Raw genomic sequence first — 19,297 nt, forward strand, 5'->3', positions numbered from 1 at the left:
AAAATAATTTAATCATTCATGCTCTGCCACGTCCCACTTCAAAGGCAAAAACCAATTTTCTTGGATACAAGAAAGGTTGAAATGATATGGCTTACCATACTAGATGAAGGCAAAATAAAAATTCATCAAAAATTAAGCTTGTGCAATGGGGTTGTGGGCCTGTTAATTTAGCTCACACTCAACTGCAAAGAAATTGACATGGAAATGAAGTCACTCAAATATATGATTATGTGATGAAAATAAAAGCAGTGAAGCTCCTTGACGATGGTGACAGTTGAAAAACATATTCAAAGTGATTGTAGAAGGATGAAAAACTAAGGTTTTTTTTCTTTCTCCTTTTCTAGTACAATATATAGGGTGGGGTTCGAACCCGTAATGTTTTGGTCGGAGATTTGATGATCAACTATAAATACTATTAGAATTTAAAGAATACAAATGACTTATGGTTATATATAAACTAAAATCTAACTTTATTGATTGTAACAAGTCAAATAATATACCTGATTAGGTGCAAATAAAAAACCATATATGAGCCCCACGAGCTCAAAGAAGGTCGATCACGATGCTGGGTTCGGTTAGGAAGGCACGTGCACGACAAGGTCACATGGCCTCTTCCGAATCCTTGATGAAGGAGAATCAACAAATGAGTTGAGATTTTGGTGCAGCCAAGTGTTTGAGCTATACTTCATTGTATTTTGAGTTTGGTCTAGTTTTGGCGGGGAACAAGAAATGGTTTGAATGTCAACAGCACTCCAATTGCTTCGATCACATTTAGGATGAAGAAAATCATTTGAGGACCTGGAAGAGATCATTATTTAGCTACTGGTTTTCCTCATCTTTTATTAAAAAGTACCAATCTGTAAGATCATGAATCAATCTTCTAATTCTGTGAAAATAATAGAAGAGGGCTCATGGATGAGAGGTAATAGAACAGATAATACAAGTACAGAACCATAATATTTACAAGTTTTTAATGAAGAAACTCATCTTGGTCAATGTCTTTTTGCAATATTAATTTGAGGTTTATCTTGTGCTTGCTAGTAGGAGTATATCAACAAACAAGTAAATTGAACTCAATCGGTCCTTCAATTTCTAGTTCATTTGGTCAAAATTTTCAAGTGAAAAATCAATGCTTAGTTGGTCACGTAACCAAACTCCATGACGCCAGAGAAATTAAGAAGTCTAAAATTCGCCAGAGAAATTAAGAAGTCTAAAATTTATACAAACACACTAATATTTGGATCTTTAAATCCTCCACGTGGACTGCATCTTGTGGAGGGTTGAACCTCTGATTTACCTAAAATCTAAAATTTGGGGTTCTTTTTAATAAGAAACCGAGCTTTTCATTGTTTGATTCGTGCGTGTCATCCTTGCACAGGGGCCAGCCATGTTAATCTTCTTAGTATCACTCCAATTGTATCTTTTTTATATAAATTGGGAATCTCCCTTGAGCCAATTAACAGGGCTCTTTGAATCTCAAGGTGTTAGAGAAGCTAAAAGGAGAATTTGAAGGTTTTTTAAAGAGGTTTTTGACGTCCAAGAAGTTTTTTAAAGTCTAGCGGGTTCTGGAGTTGATTGGGATTTCCTTGATAGTTTTTTAAGATCTTGAATTTGAATTATACACTAGTAAGGAATAAAAATTTATCTTAAACATTTTTGAGTTCTGGTTAACTAAAAGTGGGGAGAAGGATACAGGATGGCCTTAATACAACACCTAATAATGAATTCTGCCCAAACACAATCAATCTCATGCAGGAAAAAGAATTGGCAAAAAGAAAATGTACCTGGGAGAAAAGCAGCATTTTGACGCTTCTGTGACCAAGAAAGTCTGCGTAGAAGGTTATCTCAAAAGCTATAACAATTGACGTGACAATTATTTGCAGTTAAATTTATCAGAATATAAACAAACATGTCTTTTACATTTGCACTAAACATGCAAATGCATAACAATTTAAGGTTCCATCAAAATCTACATTTTCTTCAATGTTTACATAGAGCCGTAAAATCAAGATTATTGACATTTCCATGAAATTTATAACAACTTTTTTTTCATCGCATTGTTATTCTCGTTTGTAGTTGTACTGAAGATTTTAAGAAAAAAGTAACTTAGCAGCGGTAGTGCAAAGCATCCAGCATTTAACACGTGTCGAGGCCAGTTAAAATGAGAGTGACTACCTAAACTTGGATGTGTGTTGTAAAGTTAAACATTCACATAATGTGGAGTGCACTTACAATGAACCGCCTGCAGCTGGACCAATTGCCTTGAAAAGAGACATTCCTGTCATAGCAATGCCATTAGCAGCCCCTCTTTGGTGTTGTTCCTGCATACAGATGGTCGGATATATCAATCCAAGCTCTTGTATATGTTGTGAGAGAAGGAGAGAAGGCAGAGATATTATTACCACGGCTCTGTTTTGTATGATGAACATACCAGTTGTGATAGAGACCTGAGAACAGATGAAAATTTTGATAGATCAAGTAAAATTAAATCGTGGAAGATAGTAAGAGAAACTTTGGTTGTGAATTAACATTACATGATAAGAAAGCAAATTGCTTGGCTGGCCTATAATACACTATCTTTCTTCTGTTTTTGGCGCCATGTAAGTTATAAGTTATAATGACGTCCAGACATCTCTTAAGAATACTCTTCTCGACTGCAATTATTGCATAAATTAATTTTGAATTTTTATATATTTCAGTCATTTTAAAGACATTTTCTTTTACATTTCTGTTATTGCATAATTCATTTCCACTTGTATAATTGTTATACACGTGTAAATACTATATTTTAAAATTTATTTGTCTTAAATTATTTATGACATATAATTCTTCATAAACCACAATGATTAAATAAAAATTATTTATTCAAAGTAAAAAATACATGATATATTAAAAATATACCAAAATAATAATTAGTAATGGTTCAATAATTTATAAAATTAATCAATTTGAGCATATTTAAGTTGCTCAAGCATCTCTATTTCCTAAAAGATGTTCAATCTCTACTCGTATTTGTGATGAAATATTAAAATATATACCCTTACATGGTGGTAATGCACATGAAAAATTATTGGTAACTATAAAGCTTATTGCTTCTCCTCGGACAAACCTAATGTGAAGTTTTCAAAGTTCGTTAAAAGATTTCACAGTAATCCACAATACGAAGCAATGGAATCATCATGTTGTACACTGCAGATCATTGGAAATGGGAAATTCAAGTTTTAGTGTGATACTTACAGAGAGAAGATTCTTAAAGAGTGATGCAAGAGTTACGGCGATGTAAAGGGCAGCTCCTGTCAACAAGGATAAAAATGGATAAATTGCCAGCAGGGGGATCGACAGTATCTGCAACATACAATGTATTAGGTGACCTAAGACTTAAAATGGCTTCCACACCGATTCAAAGTTGAAAGTACACATAATCTCGACATCAAAAAAATACACATTCAAATGTAAGGCTAGAAAGTGATACAGAAACTTACCCCACAAACACGAGAAACCATTATGGGACCAAATATCCTCTCCACATATGGGTATAAAGAGGATTGAAACACAAGAAGGGTGAAACCTAAAAGCACGTAAACAGAAGTTTGCAACACAATTAGTTGAAACAAATTGATGTTAAAATAGACCCCATGTTTTTCACCACTTAAAAACAGTTTTGAGGGACAAGTAATATTTGGTTATCATGGCTCCAAGTTTATTGGGTAAGATGCTTTGTAAACCTGAAATATCAGTACCGACTGCAGAATTTTGTTATAGCAAAATAGGAAAAATAGGAAATATAATGAATCCGATTTATCCGAACCCAACAAAGAAGTTGTTTTCTTAAGACAATTTTGTCTCCTCTGCATTACTCTAGTTATATCAAACAATTGTCTGTTTGTCTCCCAAGATAACACTGATTACTAACATATATGTGGGAGAACACATTGCAAAATGTGAAAAGTGAAAGAGAAACCACCTTTTCATAAATTATGTGATAATTAAATTGACATAAAGTTGAATCCTTTGATAAAGAACGTATTCTTTTATGTAAAGTTATGTCCTTTACAAAAGACGTCCCAGGTGTGCTTCTTTAAAATTTATAAAATAATTTTATTCATAATTTTCAACAAACTTTCAGTAACTAGATGTAAATTTAAGAATGTGCATTATAATTTGGAACTTTGAACATGAAGCATTGTAAACTAATGCAAGAATGTACGAGGGTGCATGCTGTCGGGATGGGGTTATGGACTGTGCATCTACCTGTGATGGCAAGGACTTCACCAACATCCCCAGATGAAAAGCTCAAACCACCAAGTGAACGGGAACTGACAGCCCAAAGTGAAAATATCTACAGTAGAGAATGTGGTTTTCACCAAATGGTTCATCATCTCCCAACATTAAAAGCTAAAATCTATTCCAGTTAACAAACTGCAAAGGTCACCTTTGATAATGTTTTTGTTCTTTTAAAAAATTGAACTCATTGCTACCCCATTATTTGTTTTTTTCCAACGTTATTCGTAAAAAATGAAAATCTTGCCAAATTTCAACAACAAAAAACAAATCTTGAAAACTATATGTTTTTGCTTTTAAAAACTTAGCTATGATATTGAAAATTTTGTTAGAATGTAGGTTTACAAATAAAATGGGCAGTAAACAAGCACAAGAATGGTTTTTAAATTCCCGTGTCTCACCAACTTATGTAAACAACACAATATTTTAAAAACATCACCAAAGAAGTAATTTAGTTCAAGAAAATGCGAACTTTTTCCTTTCAAAATAAATCTATTTTCAGAGATGAAACTGAAAAGCAAATCATAAGTGAACAGGCTTGACTTACGGTAGACATACCTCTGAGTAAGCCATATCATGAAGTGAGAATATGCAATAAACAAGGATTGATGTCATTAACTCCCAATTCTTGAAGAGACTTGGCTTAGAAGGCAGTTCTTTTAGTGTATTTGTTTGGGTTTCTTCATTTCCATCACAAGCACCAATCTGCTCTTCATCTTCTACAGCTTCATATGGTCTATAAGGTGATGGAACATTTTCATCGTGCATGTGCAGTGACTCCTACAATATGGACAAGAAGTTGAGTAAGGATAGCTTGAAATGTCATTGAGAAAAGAGAGGGAGGGAGAGGGAGAGAACCAAGGCTTCAAATGATGTGTTGCTCATAAATTCAAGCTGAGAAGAGAATGGCCGAATGGGTAAGCGAGTTAAAGATCACCAAGTTCTCAAATTTTTAAACTTACAGAAGATGTTCAAATAGAAAATATAACATCAGGTCGGTCACCACAATATTTAAATCCTCCATTTATGAGAGTTGTCTTCTTCACAAAACTTTGTGGGAGCAAAAGCCCCAATTAAATGATGGAGTCCTGTTATCTCCTTTGAAGATGACCGTGCAGTTGAATAGATAATGATAATTATTAACAAAATTTCAAGAGAAATTATAACTTTCCCCAGAAATGCAAAATGATTCAAGAAACCAAAACCCAAATTAAACCATATTTGAGAAATGGCCTTCAAAATACCAAAATAGAAGATTAATGGTTAAAAAATAAAATAAGAATCTTCCCTAATTTACGCAAAAATATTGAAAATCCATTTATAAATTGATTAATCAGAAGAAATGACTATCCAACTAGAGGGCATACCGGAAGCCAGAGAGAGATAATTAATGTAGCTACTGCAAGGAGTGATGTACAAAAACAGGGCAGGAAGTATGGAAATCTGCGACAAAGTACCATGTTGTATCTTGTAAGCACATTACTGGACAGTTATCAATTATGGCAACTGTAAAAATAAGCGTACAGCGAATTTACCTCCCAAACAAGCCCTCGTGGGAGAAAATGCTAGGAAATTTCTCCGCTGGCTGATGATTATCAGTTCAGATCAAAAGAATGAAAGAAGCGAAAAGGTATTCTTGCACAATTTAAAGTTCAAACGTTCAGCGTTATTTCCATTAACTGAGGGATACAACCAAGAATACCTGTGCAAGAAACCCTCCTAAAGCCGGGCCAATTATCAATGAGATTCCCCATGCTGTATTAATCTGAAGTTAAATCAAAGATTTAGTATTCGTTCTGGAGATAAGTTAAACGCAAAATCTTCAGCAACAAATGCAACATCAGGACCAAAAAAGGGGGGTGGAGGAAGAGATGGAGAGAGTTATTTTCAGAAACAGAACTCACAGATGACAGAGCTAAAGCTTGATATTCTTCACTAACACTTTCACTTGCATATGCCTGACAATAAAATTCATAATTATAAAAATACGAAAACTAGAGAGGAAACAGAAAGGATTGAGGTAAGAACCAAACTTTAAAGTTCAAGTCCCAATAATAGGCCTATATATTGGACCATAGATTTTATTCATCTAAAAGAAATATACCTTTATTGGTCCTAGTATGCCATTCAAACTTCCAAGAAGAAACCTTGTGATAATAGCCATCCAGTAATTTAAACTGAGGCCAAATAGGGTGTTGAATATAATCCTGCAACCAGTTACCAACAGAGACAGAAAATTGAAGCGAAAGTTGTATTGGAGACTTGAGGCAAATGAAATTCAATACCCAGATGCATCGCTTCTAGATATAAATGTTCAGCAACTAACACTGTAACAATTCCAAAAAGAATAACAGGTTTTCGACCGTAGCGATCAGCCACCATTCCCCAGAAAACAGATGTTAATGCTCTGCCAATCATGTAAGAAGCTCCTACAAATTGTATGAGGATTTGTTAGGAAAACATAGAACATTCAAGTACTATGAATGACAGGGAAATTGAACGAAAAAGTAGAATGTTCATAATAACCTTACCGACAAAACCAGCATAGAACCCAATATCTTCCACTTTATCTGCAATATTAAAATCCCGAACCTGCATTCAAATTGGAATGATCAGAAAATTAATAAATGGGCATGATTATTTACATCCCAGCCAACTTTTTAACTCGCCTAATAGGGAGTACGTTAAAGAGATGCTAATTGAGATGGATGAAGAAATGCATAGTAATCATGAGATTATCAGCTTAGGATATTCAATTAGATTGACATAAAGGCAAAAGATAAAATATTGAAAATTGCTAGGCTTGAAATACTACCGCAATAATGAATGAATTTACTAGAACATTCTTCAACTAATGACTGTTACGTTAATTTATTTATGATAACTTCCCAAAGAGCTTAAACTAACATGATTAGGTCTCCCCTGTCAGATCCTAATTCTATAGCTGTAGCATTCATGGCTCAGCACACTTGACAGCCTTCTCTTTCCATCAAAAGATGTGAAACAGTAACAGGAAAAGCAAGCACAAAATGCACAATTGCAGATTCTCTTCCCGTTTCAGAATATGTGACACAAACTCCGATAGATATAAACTTACCATGAAATACAGGAACGGGAAAAGACCTGATATAGGTAATCCTGGAAACGAAAAAGAAAAAATTAAAGAGTAAGGTGCAAAAGTTGAACCACACAATAAATAAAAGATCGACGAGAAAAATTTGCAGTAAAATCAGTTTAGTGAAATGTCACAATCGATCTCCAATAAAAAAATTATATGTCCAACTGTTTCCTGCAGGTGACATTTTCTTTATATTTTCCGTGAGAGTTGAGAAAAAAACTGCTTGACTTTATCTTTTCCAGGCAGTTCAATTGCTAGATATCAGTTTCCTCGCTGATTAAGAGCAGAATATATGAGAAATTCTTCATTGAGTATTTTGATTTGCAAAAACTTAATTTCTAAGATTGAAGCCGCATCGTCTCCCCATTTCAACATTACGAGTCGAACGCTGCTTCTCTATGGAATACGGTATCCGACTAGTAAAGCTTGAAGAGAAAGACTGGTTGCGTTTGGCAGAAAAGAAACTCGCAAGAAAATGAAGAGAAATCGAACCAGTGACCAGAAGAACAAGCGAAATCATAACGAGTTGGCGGAGAGGAAAGCCGCGGTGCAGCTGGTTGTGGCGCTCCATCTTGCATCCAGGACAGTTCTCGAAGTAGTAATACTCTTCCTTCAACAATCTGTTCCGGCTTCCTTCCGCCATTTTCCCTCTTAGAGCCTAACAACAAAAACAAAACTCAATGCCTTTGTAGTTGAGGTCAGGCAAAAGGAAAACGAAAAAACTCCTCCAAATTACAACCGAAACCCGATCTCCACGCGAAAATACAAGTAGATAAGCTCCAAGCAAACAGCCAAAGAGACAAATCAAGCTTTATCCTCCTTGAATCTCGCTGCCACCAGTTTTCTCCGTTCTCTTTCGGATTTTCAACCCTCTCCTCCACCTTCAATGGCGGCGAAGCGCCATGTCTGACATCATCTCAGAGATCATTCTTCTCTCCGCCGATTTGAAGACAAATCAAAAATTAGAGAACTTAATTGGCAGAGCGTCACTGCATGCGCCAGAGGAGGCGCCCAGTGCCCACTCGCCTCTTTCAGATCACGGTCCCACTCGAGAGTCTACATGAGGTCCACTTTTCTAAAAATGTTTTAATACTAATCGGATAAAATTTAGATGCCTACCACTGAGGAAATTCAATTACTACACAAATATAGTATTGGAAATTTTCCCACGTAATTTGGGTTAGGAAAATTTTGGAGGTAACGTCCTTATTTCTTTATTTTTAATAAAGAAAAATATATTGCATGGTTCTATTACTTACTATAATTTCTTACATAAATAATATTTTTTAGATCAAATATACTTTTATGAAGAAAAATATATTGCATGGTTCTATTACCTACTACAATTTCTTACATAAATAATATTTTTTAGATCAAATATGCCTTTAAAAGTATAGAGGCCAAAACAAAATTTAAAAAATATAATGACCAAAATTAACCAAAACTTAAATTATATTTATCAAAATAATATTTTAACCATGATTTTTTAATGTATAGACAATTGTCTCTCCATACAGGTACCATTAAAAAGTTGACCATTCAAATATGTGAGTATATAAAAAAATAAAATACACTAAATTAGATATGAAGATAAATACTTTAAGGTAAGCACTTAATGCTTACCAATATTAAAAGAAAATTATAAAAAAAAATTTGTAGCGTGAATAAACAAAGTGCTAGTGTAGTAGTACTATAAATTTTTCATCCCCTATTTATTTAAAATATGCAATCATTTTATTTTAATTTTATAACCCGTGCAACAACTTATAAATTAAAATTTATAAATTAATCGCAAATAATATAATTTCTCCTTCATATAAAGATCTAAAATTCTACATCGTACTTAATTTTACATTTATATATATATATATTTCCAGACCAACCCATCTGTTGTGTTTAATAATACTATTTATTATAATATACCCTTGTTTTTTTCTGTATAAATATTAAAAACTGAATATAGATACAAATGTGGTTGGAAGTTAACTTTTACAGAAGATAAATTTCTAAAATAATCAGTATAAATAATTAATTCAATTAAACAACAGTAAAACAGAGAGGTAAAAATAGCCTGTATATTCTGGATTGCGGCACGTTTATAAACGTTCTCCATATGAATTCCCGTTATTCGGCACTCCACTCCAAAGCAATCCCTTGTTCAGGTGAGTTCTCTTGATACTCAAAATCAAAGCAAGAGAACTAAAGGCTCAATTTAGAGATAAAATTATTTATAGAAAATTATATTAGTGCTCTCCTTATTGTTAGGGAGCATTTCGAAGACTTTTAAGAAGTCTGACCAATTCTTCCTATTAATAGGAGGGTTAATTGACGGGGTAAAAAAGAGGAAAATTAAATATAAGTAAAAAATTTTAAATATCCAACAAAATACAAGAATTATCTTGCTCATCCAGCTATTTGGGCACGTGGTTTTGATGATTGCTGTCTCGATAATTTGTTTTTATCCAGAAAATAAAAACAATCAAAGGTATTATTAAACTTGTTTTCATATATTTACTGTTTACGAATTTATATTTTCTAAAAAATTTATAATTCTTTTAAATAAAAAAAATATACATATATATATATTCGGTTTAAAATTGTATAAAAATAACATAAATTAGAAATTCATATAAACCATATTTTATGTTATTTAATATAATTTCTCATTTTCGAGATCGAACTCACAATCTCCTGATTTGAGATTTATATATAAAGACCGTGACGTTTCCATAATTCAGCAGACACTAATTTAATTAATAATTATTTAGCAAATTACTAGAGTGGACAAATGGGATAAATATATAAATAAATAAATAATACTTAATGTCACCTAATTGGAATCCAAGTTGAGTTTGTACTCTTAATTAGTCTTTGCATTTTTATCATAATATATTGCTGTCGCCTGTCACTCCATTTCCAATCATTTAAATAGCCTAATTATTTCGCCTTCGATAAGTTTATAGATGGCCCCACATGTTTATATAATTTTTGCACGTCAACTTTATTATTTAATCGCATGGACGTGGATTTAAATAAACGATAATGACTGGATTTCATAATACTCTAAAATTAAATATATCTAGAAAATGTATTTAAAATATGAGAATTAAAATATTGCAAGTACACTAATATTAATATGACTCAGCCGATAAACGTATACTAATTTAATTGAAATTGGGAATTCAAAATCCTCCTTGCTCGCAGTTGTATTAAAAATAAAAAATATGGAAATGGCTATCTAGTTGGAGTTGTTTTGGTGGCATTAGTATGTCATTAGTGTTGCAAAATTAATAACCCTGTATGATTTTTCATTCCACAAAAATATCCAAATACACACTATAATATACCAATAAGGAAGAAATTGTAATATACAAGAATCCGTCACAACAAAATTATATTGGTTCACCACTAAGGGTCACGTCCAGAGTCTTTTACTCAGATGTGGTAATTCACTAGTATTGTCAATGATTGGATTATAATAACTCTCTTCAAAATATCCCCTAAAGGTCCCAACAAAAAGTATCATAGCTTATAAGTATTCTAAACTCAATAATACTTAGGTACATGAATGAAAAACACTCACTAAATCCACGAGATACATAATCTTTTTTAACATTGCCCACAACCACTCAAGTTTATTTTATTTGGATTATGTAAAATTGAAACCTTAACATTAAACATTTATTTATAATAGGTCACATATCCTAATTCTTATAATAACACAATAATATCCTACTCCTGGTAGGAATTTGTACTAGTGTTGAAAATCTTTTTCTTCATAGGACATGAGTTTCCTGACTCAATTATCGTCATTTGTGACAAGAAGACAAGTGAATCGTTGCTTTTGGGCACAGGTAGCTCGAAATTGGAACTTGAGACTTAGTCGAGGGAGTCCCGTGAATAAAGAGAAGAATCGGTAGTTGTTAAAAAAAAGAAATTAAATCAGCTCCAAAGTTACGAGTTCTATGTCCTAAAATGCTCGTGATTATCTGTCGAATAGGACAGTCTCCTATCGAGTAATTATTGAGGTTGGTTATGAGTCGGCTAATGATCCAAGAAAAATGTACTTGTTTGTGACCAAAAGATAGTGAATTCGGATCTCAAATTTTATCCTTTTACTTAAAAAAAAATAGAGATAAATAGTCTTTTTAAAAAAGGATTGAAAAGTAGTTTTTAGAGTGTCAATCTTATACTGGGATCAGTGCCAACCAGCTACAAATATAATTTCTTTTCGTCAAAACTCAACCATTTTAAATGGCTTTGCAACATGATCCACTAAATTTGATTGAATGTACACTCGAGAAGTTTGTAAATTATTTACTATTACTCCGAATCCCGATGGCTTATTCTCAAGACAATAATTGAGGGTTCTTTTTTATATTTGAAATTATTTATTGAGAAAAATATTCGAGGTACAAAAGTCATCGAGAATAATATTATAATAACGACAAGAAGTTATGATTATTTATATGAACTTCTAATTCTCACCAGATTGCGATGCTTGTGGCAAGTATTTTCCTAATAATAAATACTTGCGATGAGTCTTTTTAGCTACGTTAAATGATTATTTATATGAGTCTTTGTATCATTTTGTCAGTTTGCGATTTTTTTTAATACAATGCGTACAATCTCTTGATTTGAGATATATGTTAATTACTGTTGAGGTATGTTCGTTTTGACAGTTGTTGATTTTTCACTAATACTCTAATAAGTCATTTGGTCCTGAATTTTAAAAATATTCACTCCAACAAAAGTTGGAGGGCTAATGTGACGAGCTTAGTTGGAAAGGGGTCTATGAGGACCCGTTTTGTAACATTTTTGTTTCTTCATTTCTAATTAAAAAAAAAAACGAATTACACGACTCCAACATCCATGAATTCAAGTATGATAAAACAACCATTTTATTTATGTTTTTGAACAAATTGGAAATGAAAACAAAAAAATAAGCAACTTGTTTTGAGTTGTTTCCAAAATTTATATGAGAATGTTTCTAAATAAGTAGAAACAATAAACAAATTTAATTGTAAAATGCTTAGATTTCTTTAAAAAATCGAAAACGAGAAACAAGAAACGGGTACATTACCAAACAGATCCTAAATTTCTAATTTCTCATTTAAAATTCTCAAATTTTGAATTTTAATCTCGTTTAATTTTTTGTCAACCTATCACGTTTTATGTTATGTTTGTCAGTTAATTTTAATATTCACTAACGATAAATGATTAATTTGAAGAGTGTTAAAACATAATTAGAGACTAAACCTTTTTTTTTTAAATAATAATAAAGGCTAAATTTGAAAATCTTCAGAAGATTAAGAATTGAAACATATATTAATCATAATTAGTGGTCTATATATATATAAGTATTCTCTTCGTTAGTTTTTTCAAGCCACCAATCACTAATTTTAGGTATTGCTTAAAATCTGTCATGCAAATTTTTTCGAAAGGCATTCTCTAATATTTGTGAGAACTCTTCCGGAAATTTGACTAAAAAAGTTTATATTTATTTGTATTTTTATTAACTGCTCCAAGAAATTTTATTTTCACGTGTTTTTTTTAGTTCAACGACATTTAAATGTTGTAACAGTTCTCATGGTGGAATGCAACACAAGATTGTATTGTTGGCAAATTAACTTGTTAAACAAGAGGAAACTCCACTTATTTGCGTTATCGTTTCCTTGTTTATTGTTTCTTATTTTATGTTTTATGTATAAAAACTATGTTCAAAAAATACACTTAATTTCAGTACTTTCATTCAAGTTTCAAGTATCAATTTAGTATTTGAATTTTAGTTTACAACGATTTATTGCTTCAAATTAGCAATAATTTTTAAATTTGTAATTTATAAACACATTTGGTCCATCGTCAATTTATTGATCTACATATATATAATAAATTTTATTAAATCTTAACAACATTTTCATGATATAGACTAAATCGTTACAAACTTTAAACTGTATGAACTTAGTTGTTGCGAGTTTAAAAGTACAATGACTAATTCGTTACAAACTAAATTTCAGAGACTAAATTGTTACTTCAACAACAACAAAAAAAATACCAAAAATGTTTTTAAACCCAAAAAGCAATATTTAAAGGAAAAAAAAAACTTGTTTATCATGACAGTTCCCTAACAAATAAGGGAATTACAAAAACAGTACAAAATTAACATGTATTTATATATATAATTTTATGTTTAAAATTTTACAAAAATGACATAAATTGTAAATTTATACGATCACGTATGAGACCAATCAAAAACCACTTTTGTGGTATTTTTTAAAACAAATAAAAACTAATGGTATTACTATAAATATATATTTATTTTAGGTCGTTTAGTATAATTTTTCAATAAATTTTTTAATATAATATAAAACCATAACCAACAATGTAGGGATCAATGTTTTCAATTTGTAGCATTTAATAGTTATTTATGTGTCTGTCTAATAACATTATTGTTTAGTGTTTATCATCTCTCGCTTTTTCATAAGCAACATAAAAATAGTAATAAGTTTAGTAATTATATTATTTCTTAAAAATAATAGAAATAAAAATATATTTGATTATTATTATTTGTTTTTTTAAGCCAAAAAAAAAAGGGAGCAAAATTAGCCAAGAAATTGAAATATTCTTAAAAATGGATCAAAGCAGTAGTAAACAATTTTAAATAATATTTTGAAGAATATATATATATATATATCAATAAATTAAAGGGTAGCAAAATTAGATGAGTAACACTGATCACAGTGGAGGTGGTCTGACAAACTGACAGTGACATTGATCACGGACTCGCAAAGAGACAATAAGTAGAACGTGCAGACAACGTGAGAGAAGAGAAATAAAATTTGTTTTTTTAGTATAACGAGATTCTGATTAAAAATAAATATCAATTATGAATGAGTTAGTAGATTATTCATTTGGTGATTTATTCCTACTACAAATTTTTATTTATAAATAATTAGTTAATATAGATGATCCTACGTCATTCTTAAACGAGGATAGTAAAATGACAATAGTATCTATACTACGATAATACAGAAAATTTGGAACCCACGTAAACTATGTTTTGTAGTCGAAGACATGTTATGTTTTTCAAATATAAAATTATGGAATAGTGATCCAACGTCAATTTTGGTTTCTATACCTTTTAAAATGACTATTTTGGTATCTATTTATATAAGTTTAACATAAATTTTGTCAGGGAGAATTTAATAAAGTTTTATAGTTGCATTAATTATATAATTTTAGTAAGTAAATGTCATGTTAAAATTGATTTATTAGATAATCTTAACACAGGAAATGACATTACATGAATTCGAATACGAGACCTCTTATTAACGGAAGAATAAATTACCACTCAACTTAAAAGTTTAAGCTGACCCTTATATCATGAAGAAGGTGTCCCCTACATCGAACCGAAATCTCCATCTCAATTGGGAACCACAAAAGTAATTATCAAATTATCCATGCTTGGCTGAGCTCAAACTCTTGCTTTTTCGTTACCACAAAAGTAGAACCAAAGCGAGCACAATCTCCACCTGAGTTGTCCTATAACACGATGCATTAAATTGTAACTTGATAATCTACTGCCTAATAAGAAAGCAATTTAATCATGCTTTATTTATTTATATTTAAGAAGACGATATCAATATTTACTACGTTTGCCATTAATTTATTAGAAGTCATATCGACCACATTTCGTTTACATCTCAACAACTACATTAATTGTCGTTATTTATTGTAACATAAAAGAATTATTCACCCAAGTATTTGAATACATTTCAAGTGTAAATGATAAGAGTGACCATTTATTTTAAGATATTAATAAATAGGTCCAATGCATATTAAATTGGAATAATGACAGATTGTTTCCAATCTATTCTCTTGTTTCAAGTCATAGTATTGTCAAATCGAACATAACTCAAATGGTTAAGACACCTATCTCTGACCAAGAGATCACCAGTTTGAATCCCCACCCCCACATGTTGTATAAAAAAAAAACCATAATATTAAATAAGTCCATAAAAAACTAATATTCTTATCTTGAAATGGTTTTTGAAAATTAAATATATATATGTTGAACAATGGATGGATATAAACGAAGAGGATAAAATTTTGTAAGAAAAAGATATATTATTATTTGTATAAAAAAATTATTTTAAACAAAAATGTGGTAAATGACTCGATAACGTTATTTCAAATAGGGTTGGTTGTTGGCTATTTTGGTCATGGCATAACAAAACGATATTTGATCTGTCTTCGAAGTCTTTTGAGAATCCAGCAACAATAGTTCGAAGGATCGTTGATGGATTTGCAAATTCATGGAAATTAGCTATGCCTCCTTTGCGAAAACAAGGTCGTAGATGGGCAGAAATTCGTTGGCTTCCTTCGTCAATTAACTTCTGGAAGCTCAACACAGACGGGTCAGCACATGGTAACCCAGGCCTAACAGGAGCGGGGAAACTCATATGGGAATTGGATCAAAGGTTTTCAACAAAACCTTGGCCACACAACGACGATTATAGCAGAATTATGTGGGCTGCTTTCCAGATTAGAACTTGCTTGGGACCTACGGTGCAGAAAGCTTATTATTGAATCCGACTCGAAAGTTGCGTGCAATTTGGTGTGCAACCGAAACCCTCCAACGGCATTACTGAGGCCTCTACTGACAAGGATAATTCAGTTGATGGATCGAGAATGAGAAATTTCTTTATACCATATCTATAGGGAAGCAAATATGCGTGCCAGGCCTTTTTCATCCGTTGATGGTGGATATCTTTGGGGTCTCCATACCCTGGCAAATTACCTCTCTGTAGTTTTTTCTTTGGGTTTATATGCCCCGTTATCTTTCCGAAAAAATAGGGAAAATAAACCAAACAAAAAAAAAAAAAAAGAAAGAGAAAAAGAAAACTAAAATAAAATGGGTGTGTAACCCATGGAGTTGAATGGTAAATTTTTTTGAAACCTAGGATTTCCTAGCCCGCGGGGCAAAAGCCGGCTTAAGCAAAACCCATGGCCAAAGGGCCCCTTGGGAGTGGGACTTATGGTTATTGGATCAGCCCGTCTTTATACATAGGAAAAAAATAATTGGTGAATCAAATTAAACTCGTTTTTTTTAATTCAAAATTATTGATTTGGATTCGAATTTCGTAATCTTTTAAGTAACAAACGTTCAATGTGTGGCTTATTGAAAAATCAACGTAACAAAATATGTGTAAACATAACAAATATTACAGCACATAAATATTTTAAAGTTAATTTTGTTTATTTCAACGATACGTGGGTAGAAACTCAAACCTCCATCGATTAATGATGTATCTATAATTATATTATAATTTTTTTTATATATTCATGAGTGTTTGAACTAGCTGCGATGTTAAGGAACATAAATTTATACAAATATAATATGTCGATCTTTAAGATAACAGGTAGAAAGGGTCCAACTCCATTTCCATTCTGATTTACTCCACCGTCAAAGAGCATTTGCCAATCGTAGGAATTTTGTCTTCTTCTTTGCCTACCTCTAATAGAATAGCTTCGTCGGGAAAATGCGTCTCTTACTAATCAAATCAAGTTTGACGTACACTATGGGTGTTCACGGTTCGGTTCAGTTCGGTTTGGAGGTCGAACCGAAATCGAAACCGATTAAAAAAAATTCAAAACCGAGCCGAACCGAAATACACAGCTGAATCGAACCGTCGTTTCGATTTGGTTCGGTTCATGCGGTTTTGCTTTTCAAAATGATTGAACAAACTAAAAAAATAATAAATATAATAATAGCAAGGTGGGCTGGCGTGCACTTATGACTCAACCACACCATTGGGCAGTGTGCACTGCTGTTGCTGCAGTGCGGTTCATGTTTGTATTTATTATTATTTTTTAATGTTATTGATGTTAACATATATATATATATATATATATATATATATATATTAAATAAAATTATAGGTAGTTGGTTCGGTTCGGTTTAATTTATTAAGCGATTTTATATATATATTAAATAAAATTATAGGTAATTGGTTCGGTTCGGTTTAATTTCTTAAGCGGTTTTGCTTTTGAAAATCGAAACCGAACCGATTATTTTGGTTATGCTTTTCTACTTAACCGAATCAAATCGTCAAACCGTCGAACCAAAATTCGATTCGGTTTCAGTTTGCTTTTTCAGTTTTGTCGGTTTCTTTCGGTTTTGTTGTGCACCCCTAACATACACAGTATCGAACTGAGAGTCACATCTGCCAACTTGCTGGCCCATGAAGCCAAGTTCAAGCCCAAGCCCATGTTAGAAGCCCGCTAAAGTTGTCATTATGGGCTAAAGATACATCGTTTTTATTTATCTTTTTATACTTTTGCAAAATGGCTTTAAATACACTTTTAGCAAATTGGTGATATCGTTTTTATTGTCATTTTTTTTTGAGAATATTATATATATATTTAGTACAAAATAAAATATTATATTTAATACATGTGAGGTCAGTCGTATAACATAATTAAACTACCTTTTTTAGTACAATTTAAACTACCCATTTATTTATATGTAAATTTATACAAAGTGAAAGGTTTCAACCCATGTACTAAAAAAAAAAATATAATAACTGTAAAAGTTTCGACCCTGCAATTTTTCATAAACTTGTTCACTTTATTTATTCACGAAAGTTACATTTTGTTATTTTTTTTAACGAATATTTGCAAATTTTTGTATTTGATCAACTGATTTGAAATCTATTATTTTATTATTATTATTATTTTGCCCATCACTTGAAATTAACCTAGATACAAGATTACATATATACCAAAGTAAACCAAGAACATGTAACCAGTGTCCCAATCTAACTAAATTCGAAAATATAACAATTTGATTGGGTTGAATTATCTATTTTAATTCATTTTTATAGGTCCAACCAGTCAAATTTATAAAAAAAAAATCGTTAATTCGATTAAATCCAACTCGTTAACACCTCTCTTGAGATTTTATATTTGTTCCCCTCAAATTTTAGTTATTCACCAAAAGTTCATAATTTAACGTTATTATTCAACTCAATAAAATTAAAGATCCTTAATCTTCAAGATTTTTCAATTCGATCTTTAATCTTTTAAATTTATGAATCATATCTTTAGTGTATAAAACATTTATCAATTAAGTTCTCGCCCCAAAAAATTGCTGACTTATTGACATTAAAGTATTACTTTATTGACATACTTGAACATATAAGAATGTCACATGAACCGCCACTTTAGAAAAAAATAGTTTTGTTAATTGAGAGGTCAAATTTTGCCATGGATTGATTGGATTTCATGGAATAATTGGATGCATTTGATTGGTGATCTAAAAATAGAAATACCATAAGATTAAATGAAAATCATAATTGTATTTGTGTTTCGTAACATATTTGAAAATCGGATATCAATTTTGAAAAATTGCTGTGTTTATTCGTAAAGTAGTGGCAATTACTAGTTAGTTCAATCTAAAATATTATTAGTTAATAATATAGGTCATAAATTTAGTATAATTATTATTTTATAATATTATATAATTGATTCAAGTATTTTAAACTTAAAAAAAATTAAATGAATTTATAACCTGAAGTAATGTATTTATCAAAATTTTTATAATCATGTATTTTAAAATTTCAAATTTAGAATGGGGAACATTGAAAATATCGGAACGAATTTCTACAGAAATTGAGATATTCACCGATATAAATGCGTTAATAAATAGTACTTTAATAATTCACAACTTTTTGTTAACTAGTTTCCAACGCGATTGAGAAATTTTAATACATAAAAATAAAATGAAAAAATTGACAAGATTACGACGAAATTGAGAATTCACTAAAAAATAAGGATAATTTTCTATATTTAGCCTAAAATTAAAATTAAGGGAACTATTTAATCAAGATACGAATC

At 31.2% G+C, this 19,297-nt stretch overlaps 1 protein-coding gene across 4 annotated transcripts; it reads right to left on the reverse strand.

Annotated features, from left to right (window-relative positions):
* Positions 1-274: 274 nt before the first annotated feature.
* ZIFL1 (zinc induced facilitator-like 1) lies at positions 275-8,466 on the reverse strand. Of its 4 annotated transcripts, none has more exons than XM_022283317.2 (18): positions 8,139-8,465; positions 7,892-8,057; positions 7,379-7,419; positions 6,813-6,873; positions 6,608-6,710; positions 6,386-6,488; positions 6,186-6,239; positions 5,984-6,046; positions 5,817-5,866; positions 5,649-5,724; positions 4,840-5,061; positions 4,252-4,339; positions 3,483-3,568; positions 3,238-3,345; positions 2,403-2,447; positions 2,233-2,321; positions 1,785-1,828; positions 275-798 (listed from the first exon to the last, which is right to left on the reverse strand). In XM_022283317.2, exons 2-18 carry the CDS (start codon positions 8,040-8,042, stop codon positions 707-709), a joined length of 1,476 nt encoding a protein of 491 aa, XP_022139009.1. In that variant the 5' UTR covers positions 8,043-8,057; positions 8,139-8,465; the 3' UTR covers positions 275-706. The 4 variants fall into 4 exon arrangements, with proteins under 4 accessions (XP_022139009.1, XP_022139010.1, XP_087973386.1 ...); XM_022283318.2 differs by having other exon boundaries at positions 8,136-8,465; XM_088117260.1 differs by lacking the exon at positions 3,483-3,568 and having other exon boundaries at positions 3,238-3,293; positions 7,892-8,466.
* Between the last annotated feature and the right edge of the window lie 10,831 nt (positions 8,467-19,297).

The sequence above is a fragment of the Momordica charantia genome (genome assembly GCF_013281855.1).
Source record: "Momordica charantia cultivar OHB3-1 chromosome 9 unlocalized genomic scaffold, Mcharantia_2.0 BLBB01000009.1, whole genome shotgun sequence".
Taxonomy (NCBI): Eukaryota; Viridiplantae; Streptophyta; class Magnoliopsida; order Cucurbitales; family Cucurbitaceae; genus Momordica; species Momordica charantia.

Bases quoted from the DNA above. Each gene is read 5' to 3' on its own strand.
- ZIFL1 (XM_022283317.2), bottom strand. From the start codon at position 8,042: ATGGCGGAAGGAAGCCGGAACAGATTGTTGAAGGAAGAGTATTACTAC. The intron at 6,489-6,607 runs GTTAGTTGCTGA...AACTGGTTGCAG, and splicing joins CTTTTTGGAATTGTTACAGT to GATTATATTCAACACCCTAT. The intron at 5,062-5,648 runs GTATGCCCTCTA...TCCATATTGTAG, and splicing joins TTATCTCTCTCTGGCTTCCG to GAGTCACTGCACATGCACGA.